Source organism: Saccostrea cucullata, unplaced genomic scaffold (genome assembly GCF_032062105.1).
Source record: "Saccostrea cucullata isolate Sc308-1 unplaced genomic scaffold, CSIRO_AGI_Scuc_v1 ctg184, whole genome shotgun sequence".
In the NCBI taxonomy this organism is placed as follows: domain Eukaryota; kingdom Metazoa; phylum Mollusca; class Bivalvia; order Ostreida; family Ostreidae; genus Saccostrea; species Saccostrea cuccullata.
In genome coordinates this window covers 66,507-77,451 of record NW_026926406.1, presented here as the reverse complement: position 1 = coordinate 77,451, position 10,945 = coordinate 66,507, and the positions used below count along the sequence as shown (strand labels likewise).

Genomic DNA, 10,945 nt, shown 5'->3' with positions numbered 1-10,945 from the left:
TAAGTTCTTCATTGTGTTCAATGACTGCATGGATTCTCTTCACACTTTTTATCTTCCGTGAGTTTTCAGTACAAATGACAACATAAACTATCATCAGGAGTTAAAATGACGAATCGACTTCCGCCTACTTTCTCTTTTAATTGTAAATTCCAAACTACAAGTCTTTAATAGTTTTCTTTTTCTTATTACCATTTTGTAAAGTTTTTTGAGTACATTGTTTTCAAAACAAAAGTGTTATGTTATTATCTTAATTTATGGTGACTGGGACATTTTTACAATGGTGATTTTATCAACTTAACAATAGTTTTGAAACGTATACATTTAAATAAATTCCAATCACGAGTTGTTATTTTTTTTTACAATATAACATTACAAAGACTTATCTTTCTATCAGCAATTATAGACAAGACATGATTTTGAAAGGCTTTTTAAGACCATTGGATATTAAGCAGAAAACACGTTAATATCTTCCTCATGAATTGGACAAAGAAATGGAATTTCCCTCTTCTTTCCACCTCCTGACCAAACCATTTCAGCTAGACTTATTTATTTGTATAAATTATGTAGTTTTTTAAAATTGATTCATATTTATTTATTATTTTTCATATTAATCCATTCATTCAGAAAAAAAAACATGTCAAAGTTACTAGTATATAGATATCTACAATCATTAAGGATTAATTAATTTTTACTTTTTTAATTACTCTTCAAATAGTTCAAAGGATGTTTTTACCATTATCTGTTACTTTTACAAGGTAAACATATTATGAAAATGTTTCTTATATATATATATATATATATATATATATATATATATATATATATATATATATATATATATATATATATATAAACAGTAATACTATTTAATAGCAAGTTTCAGATTCTTGTTTTTGCTGAAGTTTCAAAGGAACTAGTTAAAGTTGAACAAATTCAACAATTCAATTCTCTTTGATAACAGTGTTGATAATAATTATTTTGGGGATGTTCATATTCAAAATTTTCTTTATTTTTGAATACAAAACACAAATTGCAAATTTTTTTATTCAAAATATTTTAATTTTCAATCAACATTCAAGCATCACATAAATCAAAAAAGAACAAATTAACAATGAAAAACAATCAAACCTTTAAACAATAAATTATAAAATGATAAAATATGAATGATATGAGTGGTATTTTATGAGAAGTGCGTTTACTGACGTCACGTGACGTCATCATCATCATTCCTTCTGTCGTATGCAATATCTTGCCCACCATTGGCTTTTGGATAGCTTTTCGTCAGGGGGATGCTTTGAAGTCCATTCTCTGCTACACTAGACTCAGATTTATGAAAAGCCCGTCCACACTTCCATTCAAAACGAAACTCCTTACATATTTCAGACCGCCACGGAGACTGTAAAAGATTTTCATTTTTAATTCATTATACTCTAGATATTCTATTTTAGAACATTAATTTCAGTTAGTAATAATAATTAGTAATTTCATGATAAATACAGTACTACTCTTCTGTAGAGCAAATTAATAAAGTTTGTCGAAGTTTTTGTAGAACAAATAATTAAACGACGCATTTTAAACAAAGGCATTTACGTCATATTTCACCAGGAATTTATGATTTTGCCTTGCAAGAGAGTTGACTGTTCGCAGTTATGGTGAAAGAATTTGCTGCTTGTATGTATGTTAAAAAATTGTAATGCATTAATTTGAAATACTGTGAAATTACTAATTTTCGTCGGGGTTTATTTTCCGTTGGTTTAGAGGCATAGAGAGATCCATGAATTAATGAAACCCTCGAAATTTAAAATTTCATATGCAAAATACTTATCATTCTCTAACCAAGAAATCAAGTCACCACAAACCTATACTTTTTCCTCAAACCTGGAAAATTTGACCCCAAGACTATGTGAATTTACAGTATTATTACTTATTAACTAGTATTGAAATTATTTTTCTATATTAAAATAAGGCTTAGAAAATAATCAGAAAAAGATGTTTAAAACTAACATTGTATTTCCTGGCATTTTGTCGTGCAATCCACAGGAATTCCCCAAGGGCGACAATAAGCCCACAAAACGTTCCTATAATTAGCACGAGGAAAATCCCGCCTACATTCTCCATCGTGAGCGGGTTTGTCGTTTTGGTTGTCCCCCCTGAACAATCTACAGCTTTCTTCTGTTTCCACCACTTGTCATACATACTTTGAATTTTCTGCTCTTCTTGCAATTTTATTATCTCCCTTGATACATCGTCTGTTAATTCTGAGCCTGAAAGTTGAGGAAAATCATTTCATGCATTGATTACTTATAATATCTCTTTCGGAAATACTGTTTCACATTAAGATAACTACAAGAATTATTTCTCTTACAGCATTTTTCCTTAAATGATCCGCCCAAAGGCATATTATTGAACAGCAATTTTTAAAGATTTCAGTTTTTACGACACCTTTTGGAAGACCGATCCCGTATCCTTTGGAGTCCAGCCAGTTTCCGACCTGCATCAAATCGCAGTTGCGCTCAACACGGTATTCGATGGAGGACGATTCTGATAGGTAGGCATAGTCTCCTTGGAGGACTCGTCTCTCCCCCTCCTCTATTTTGGCCCACACTGGAGGGTCTGCACTCTCCATAACGTTATACATTTGAACGTATGTGGGATTGCTAGACGTCTATAAAAATATACATGTAAAATTTTAATTACAATTTCATCAATACTTTGGAATGAGCAGTGACAAACTCTATGCTCGTGTCACAACAAACTGTCAAATTGTTACGTATGAATCATTGCAGGTTTGAATCAGTGAGAACAAAGGAAGAATCCTCCCCCTTTCTGCTTTATAAATCTTTTCATTCAAGCGGACCCCATCCCACATTTATTCACTGTAAGTATCGTTATCTGACTGACCTTGAAGAACTCTAAGGTACTCCCTCCTTCGGTGGTTCCGTATTTGATCTTAGACTGTCTGGCCAGATCCTCGGCACTTTCGATTGGTGAGACTACATTTTCCACAGTCAGAAAGGCAGCTAGATTGGCGGTGTAGGAAGAGATCAGGATCAGCGTAAAGAACCACCAACATGCCGCCACAGTCCGCGTTGATATCGCCACAGGGGCCAACTCACAACCTGGAAAACAACAAGGAAACTAATCGAACAGGATTATCTTCAAAACATAAAGGTGGTGTTATAAGCGTACAATCTGTGAATTAGTTAAGTCTGGTCTTCCATTACTTGTCTGCTATCTTTGCGATTCAATCCGACGCAAGGATGCTGGAAATAGTCAGTGAATAAAGTAAATTTGATGATATGGTCATAGTAATTAAAAATATCTAAAAGCAGATATTCAACACCAATATATACTGATAAAAGGTCACAACGAAAAACAAAAACAAGCGATTCAATTCAGAATTACTAAAAAATTTTCAGTGCTTTTTTTTTGAAGACAAGTAATTATCTTTAAATAAGAATTTGCAAAACTAAAAACTTAATATATGAAATGAAATAACACCTACCCTGCTGCATGAGCGCCGCTATGACATACCACAGGGAACTAAGGGGAGTGAACTGGTTCTCCACTTCCTCTGTTGTTGGATCACAGGGATGCGGATTAATCCATTCATAGGGCGTGAATCGAGCCGTAATAAGAAGCACCAAACTGACCCCAAGAAACACCGAAATTATCCCTGCCCACACAATGTTGTCAAGGGGGGCTAAGAAGGACATTAGTTCCGGGGGATCAGGTTTTGGCTTCCGGAACAAAACTGTGATCCCCAGATTCATAAATGGTTTGGTAAAGTCTACATATCTCGCTCTTGTGTGTGTAATAGTAAATCCGGTAATTGCCATGTCCACTTCCTAAAACATAAACATTCAAATAGTCCGTTTTAGCATTCAAATAATCTGTTTTAGCATTCAAATTTAGTCCGTTATAATATCTATACGTTATCAATCCTAATTTGCTTCATTTAATGTATCAGACAGAGCAGCAGGAAAATAATAGAAGCGGTGAAATTTTGTCTTTAAATATATATGCCCCAGCCCAGCACTTTTAACATTCCATATATATACTGGTCCTATTGCTGATTACTTACGTTGTCGACTAACATCTTAACCATCCCCCAGCACTTAATGGTACCATTAGCCAGCTCTTCACAGTTACCGTATTCTCTGTCTGGAGGTTGTACCACCTCGTACTTAAAATTTAGTCGCTCTGCCAGAGCATCCATTATGTCGATACAAAATCCCTCATATTCTCCATCTTTTAAAATAACATAGGGTTTGACCTGGAAAAGAAACATGTCCAATTATAAAGACTGTAGCCTGACTTTAGTTAGCAATAACTGTATTTCTTAGAATGCTTTGCAATAACTTCACTAAGTATAACACAAGAATAAGCATGTTTGTATATAAACAATATTTTTATATAAGTAATTTAGAGTAATGCACTTAAAACACACAAAGACACAAAGAAGCTAAGATGGAGTCGTCAGGCGTTGATACCTTGGTACCATAACAGATCTCATACTTTGCTCTCATGTGTGTTTATTTCAGAGTAATCTCAAAACGACATGAATGACTCTCAATAAAGTTCGATAAACGTTTTTTGAATGGAGAAGGAGGGCGAAAGAGAGTAATCATCTGGGTTTTCATGAGAAATCCAGCAAACCTATCTGAAAAGAATGAAGAAAGCAACTCATCACAACCATGGCCAATTCATACTTTCACCACAAAAACTAAAACCCTAAACTGCTCACCACCAGCTCTGTTACTTTTAAAATCTACTGACAACCACCACTGTCTATCCATACTATCCTACACTGCCCTCCACTGCTACTTTATAATTAAAAAATATTTTATTCATATCAATAAATTGGATTGAAAGGAGGCATATGATCGTTCTCTCCATTGCCTTTTTTATACATCTCACCAACACCACTTTGCTTTATACTACTCACAATCATTTCTGTTGCTTAATACTACTCCTCATTACCACTGTTGCTTTATATTGTTTACCACTACCATAACCCTTTTATACTAGGACAATTATCTGTTAAGCTTGGCGTTTCAGTAAGGTGTGGCATTCTCAGTGCTTCGTAATTACATGTAGTCTGTCAAACGGCGAATAGATTCCCATTTCTTAAGAAATTAATAACATGATCAGGAACTTTAAATTATTGTTGACAACGATGAGATGACGTAAACTCCACCTCTTTGCCTGGCAAGACAATGTTATTTGTTATTCGGTACACTCATGACATTTGCCCCAATTTCTATCATATTTTCTGTTTATTTCAACAGTGAATGAAAGCTATGTAAATTTCAGATGCTACTTATGTAACTTCAGGAATGCCACGCCTTACTGAAAGTACAAGCTTAACTGAGAATTTTACTATTCACAATCACCAATATAACTCTATACTACTCGCAATCATCCCTAGTACGTAATACATCTCAGAATCACCACTTTTGTATTCATACACTCACCACCACTACTGCCACCTTGTAGGTCCTGACTCCTCGTATTCGAGTTGCGTTTCTGTGTACTAGCTTCATATTAACGGACTGTACAGGATCCCAGGACCCAATCTAATATAGATCGTATAGATTAGAAATAAAAGGTTTCAGATGATTAAAATGTCCATGTTAATGACACATAATCAATTTCAAAAATGAGAAAAGCGTATCTCTACAAGAAAAATGTATACAAATGAAATGAGATTACTTAATAACTTCAGAAAATATAAATAAAGATATATTTTTTAAAAACTGGTAGAAAAAGCTATTCAATAAAATCCTTTACGAGTAATGTCTTACACGTCTAAGCTGGCTCCTGGTTAGTTGATATATATTCAGCGTGAACATGTTTCTTTCTCCAAACCGACCGATCTGAACCATTCCAGTTAGACCGTCAAATAATGTGATCTAATAAAAAGAGATTCCAGTTAGACCGTCAAATAACGTGATCTAATAAAAAGACTGAACCATTCCAGTTAGACCGTCAAATAACGTGATCTAATAAAAGACTGAACCATTCCAGTTAGACCGTCAAATAAGGTGATCTAATAAAAAGACTGAACCATTCCAGTTAGACCGTCAAATAAGGTGATCTAATAAAAAGACTGAACCATTCCAGTTAGACCGTCAAATAAGGTGATCTAATAAAAGACTGAACCATTCCAGTTAGACCGTCAAATACGGTGATCTGATAAAAGACTGAACCATTCCAGTTAGACCTTCAAATAAGGTGATCTAATAAAAAGAGATTCCAGTTAGACCGTCAAATAAGGTGATCTAATAAAAAGATTCCAGTTAAGCCGTCAAATAAGGTAATCTAATAAATGGAGATTTTATTCGTTTCAGAAAAACAGGTTCTCAAAAAAATCACAAGTATGAGAATCATGCCTGAGAGCCTCTTGGACCTAGATGCTCACCTGGTCTCAATATTATTTATCTTAAAGGACTTACTTAAATGACCTAAAGGTTCCTATTATATCTATATTAAGGTTAAATAAAATAAAATAATAAAGCGTTCTCAAACGATTAGGGGCTCGGAAAGAAGGGAAAGGAGTACCAATTCAATTATTTAATAAATTTAATTTATCATTGCTTGAGTTTTAACAAGACTTACTGTTCTGATATAATCATAGAAGTCTCGGCCATCTTCCCATGGTGCAGCCTTGTCACAACTCACGCTCTGACTGAAATTCAGGTGTTTTTTGTTCGACAGAGTCACGTTCAGAGCTTCTCTCAATAACAGCACGCTATCGTATATAAAAGCCAGCTCAGTCTATAAAAAAAGCAAAATAAGAATTCATTCCTTGCTTCCAATACATGTACAAGTACATTGTCGTGTAATAAATCTATCTGAAATTTACCCTTTCATAATTTAATCACTTGCATTATGTGTCCTCTTTAATACACATTGTATAAACATTGTTGAACATATATCTATATGAAAAAAAGGAAATTTTGAATTTATTCCAGCTGTTTTGTGTCACTCGACTTCCAAAATGTATTCTTCTTCCGGAAATATATACATAGCAATTTTTCAGTTTAGGGCATACTTTTGAATAAAACACAGTGTCCAATTAAAACACTCACCGAAATCTGTTGAGGTCCATTATAAAAAGGTGAGTAGGGATCATTTTTACCCGGAAATGACGTCAATAATTTAGACTTGACTTCCGCAAGAACTGGGCTGTTTACGTTGATAAGACTAACCCCGGTAATATTGGCTCCTGAATACTTAAACGGTGACAAATCAACCATGTGGAGATCCTACAACAGAAATAAATGGCATTTATATTCAACATGATTACTCCCATTTCAGCTTTCTTTCTGTGTTTATTTTAATATATTGAAATGTACTTACTAAATTTGTAATGAAGTAATGAAAATTCTCTGTCAATGCATTACACTGCAATGCCTGTAAAAATAGATCATCTGTTGAAAAAGTCAGTGAAGTAAACTAAATGTAGATCCCGGTCGAATTAAAATTTTCTTTAGAGTAGAATTCAAACTGGAACTCCTGGTATTGGTGAGAGCAGTTTATACAATATAAGAAATATTCTGGGTGGATATAATATGCATATAAATACAATCATCATCATATGGAGATCTTTAATAATGGTATTATTATGGCTTAATTAGCCCCCCACTTTTTTTTTTCAAAGATAGACATAATATAGGCATTGAAAATTGGGGTTTACCTTTTTTTTTATCATTGCATTGAATTTAAAATGCCCCCCCCCTATTATTTTTGTTGTAGAATTTTACTCTGTTTCAATTTACTTATTGAGACTATAGATTAAATAGTAGAAGTCTTATTCTATGTAATATAGATTCAATAGTAGAGGTCTTACCCTGTGATATATATGTATAGATCTTGCCCAGTGTTTTATAGATTTAATAATAAAAGTCTTATCCTATGTAAAATAAATTCAATAATAGAGATCTTATCCTGTGTAATATATACATACTATAATAGTAATATATATTATACTGTAGTATCTTACCCTATCTAATATATGTAATATATATATATATACTGGAGATCTTATAATATATGTACAATGTTATGTAATATATGTACAATAATAGAGGTCTTACCCTATGTAATATATATGTACAATGCTGGAGATCTGGAGATCTTACTGTGTGTAATATATATATGTATAATACTGGAGATCTTACCCTATGTAATATATGTACAATACTGGAGATCTTACCCTATGTAATATATGTACAATACTGGAGATCTTACCCTATGTAATATATGTACAATACTGGAGATCTTACCCTATGTAATATATGTACAATACTGGAGGTCTTGCAGTCGAGGACAACTCTATATTCTTCATTGTCCTTCATTTCAGTAAACATGTTGTACAAGCTTTCTGGATTATCCTCTAACTTCCGGAGGTACACTTCTGTTGTCGGTTCTAACTTCATTATTTCTTGTGCTCGGATTAATCCTACAATAATTTAACTTTAGATTTTATAATCATTTTTTATTCTTTGTAAAGTTGGCAATAAGGGCTAGCTATGAACAATATTTCAGTTGCACCACAAGAGTTTGGGTACCTATATATCAATTTTACCGACATTTTCTATAAATTCAAAATTAATCCTACAATAATTCAAATAATTATTTTTTAAATATTTATTGAAACTTTCGATGAAATTGATATGTATGCGAACTCCTGTGGTTGCACAATGCACATTGCTAAGTGTGGTCTAGTGGAACTTGTACGAGTTTCCTCACCGTTGTCGTCTTCATAGAGCAATGTTAGATTTTTCCAGTGGAATTCCCGGACGATGTATCGGTATCCCTGACTCAGGTTGGCGTAGCTTGGGTACAAATTGACAAAGGAGGGGCTTTTGTCTCTGGAGAAGGAATTCGTTATCAGGTCCCGGGGGTCCCAGTGAGCCTGTATAACCGGTATCTGGAGACCACGCCCTATTGACTGCACGTGATTGGCTGACGCTCTACTGAAGGGACCAAAGATGACTCGACTACCGTTCCGTATAGAATCACATACTGAAAACAAAGTAGATAAAAAAGTTGTTTATGGTAGAGTTATGAGGTTATGATAATTAACATCTAAAGCAAAAAAATCTGTAAATCTATCACAAAAAAGAGCTTCATATGTACATGTATATATGATTATGATGAGGAAAAAATTGTTAATGTCATTTCATTCTAATTATTTAACCTTGCCTTCCTGACTCATAGGGGTCGTCTCCCCTCACTGACTGGGACAGGAAGTTGGCCGTGGGCACACCCGGGTTCCTCAAACTGTCCATATTTAGTTCCTTCATCGCCCATTTGAACATGTTAATGGCGCCGATACTGGAGTCTCCGAAGAACCCATCTGACAGAAAAGGTAAGTCATTGCAGATGAAACATTTAGAGGTTTTGTCCTCCCCCCCGATACAATCAAAGCAAGGTAGGAAGATGAGACGAGACCAGTATAATGTATTTATGGGAATATTCATAGTCTTTTTACAGATTATAATGTCTTGCAATGTCTTCACAATGTCTTACAATGCCTTTTAAATGTATAATAATATCCTTATAATTAGTATTTCTTTTCTATGTTTAACAATGTCTTGAAATGTTTTCACGTCTATACAATGTCTTGGACTTGGTAATGTCTAACAATGTCTTAAAATGTCACTTTAATGCCTAACAGTGTTTACTATGTCTTAACAATAATCTTACAATGTCTTACAATGTTATATTCTCATGTAATTTTTTTTTTTAAAATGTCTTAACTATGTCTTTCAGTGGAATTCATATCAATGATTTTGACAATGAATAATTCCGCTCTGTTGCTTTGTTGGGTAAATCATAGATAGATGAAAGTTGAACCCATCCACGTCATGCCTATACATTCAGAGATGAACTTGATCAAATTTTGGATGCTGTGTTTGAAGTTTTCTTTTCTTGCTGTCTGTGTGCTCGAACTTCTTTATTACAGAACGTTTTTTTAATCGTTGTATAAATTATCAATAATAAAATAATGCACGTTTATAAACAGCTGAAAAATAGATTTCCAATTTTCACCAGCTGATTCTAAATGGATAACACACATAATATAAAAGATAGCTACCGCAGGCTTTTTGTGCTGGGGAGTTAAACAACACATGTTGCTGGAGTATATTGACTGTAAGAAGAAACACGTGCATTACCTATATACATAAGTCATTAGTGGTTCTCCAGTAGAGAGAGAGCGCATATCGTGTGTACCAGACAGGAATCACAAGTTATTGTATCAATGTACCAAGATTTCATAGATACCAGAATGATGCGAATATTTTACCGTACATCAGCACGACTTAGAACACACAAAACTGAAGATTAGATAGTTCATAATGAAGGAAACGAAATGTTTTTGTATGTATTTGCTAAAAATACTGATTTAAACTTCGTAGATGACTTTAATTCCTGATTAGTGAAAATTAACTCTCTCTGATAAATCATTAAAGAGGATTACTAAGTTTTACTTTTTAATAGCTCCTAAAGGAGGCGTTCCGATAGACAATAATAATAATAAGCAGCGACGTAAGGTTTTAATCATATAGATTTAATACCTACCCACTCTGAATTGCTGTATAGTGCCTGCGACTCCCGGAGACAAAGACATGAAAATCAGTATCCAGTACATCTTAATGTTTTTCCTCATTAACATGTAGGGGAACACAAGCGTGTAACAGGCATACCGCTCATAAACATCACTTATTTATCATAATATCAAACATCTCAAAATATCAAGCGAGTAAATCACGTCAAATCCCGATCTTAAAATAATCGGATTTAGGAAATAAAGAATTAAAACAAGATATCACACGCAGTTAGATCCCTCTTCTTTAACTGTTTTGGGAGTTCTCCAGGATTTTCTCTGCTGATGTTAGTGTTCGGTATGTTGGTTGTTTACTGGTTACAGATG

General features: G+C 33.8%; 1 protein-coding gene across 1 annotated transcript; it reads right to left on the bottom strand.

Moving 5' to 3' along the window:
- Positions 1-1,037: 1,037 nt before the first annotated feature.
- On the bottom strand, positions 1,038-10,945 carry LOC134271609 (glutamate receptor ionotropic, kainate 2-like). The gene is made up of 15 exons (XM_062753810.1): positions 10,594-10,945; positions 9,209-9,367; positions 8,758-9,033; positions 8,292-8,467; positions 7,366-7,419; positions 7,095-7,271; positions 6,622-6,780; positions 5,808-5,915; positions 5,478-5,579; positions 4,085-4,276; positions 3,506-3,848; positions 2,902-3,119; positions 2,443-2,665; positions 2,005-2,264; positions 1,038-1,396 (listed from the first exon to the last, which is right to left on the bottom strand). Exons 1-15 carry the CDS (start codon positions 10,685-10,687, stop codon positions 1,205-1,207), a joined length of 2,733 nt encoding a protein of 910 aa, XP_062609794.1. The 5' UTR covers positions 10,688-10,945; the 3' UTR covers positions 1,038-1,204.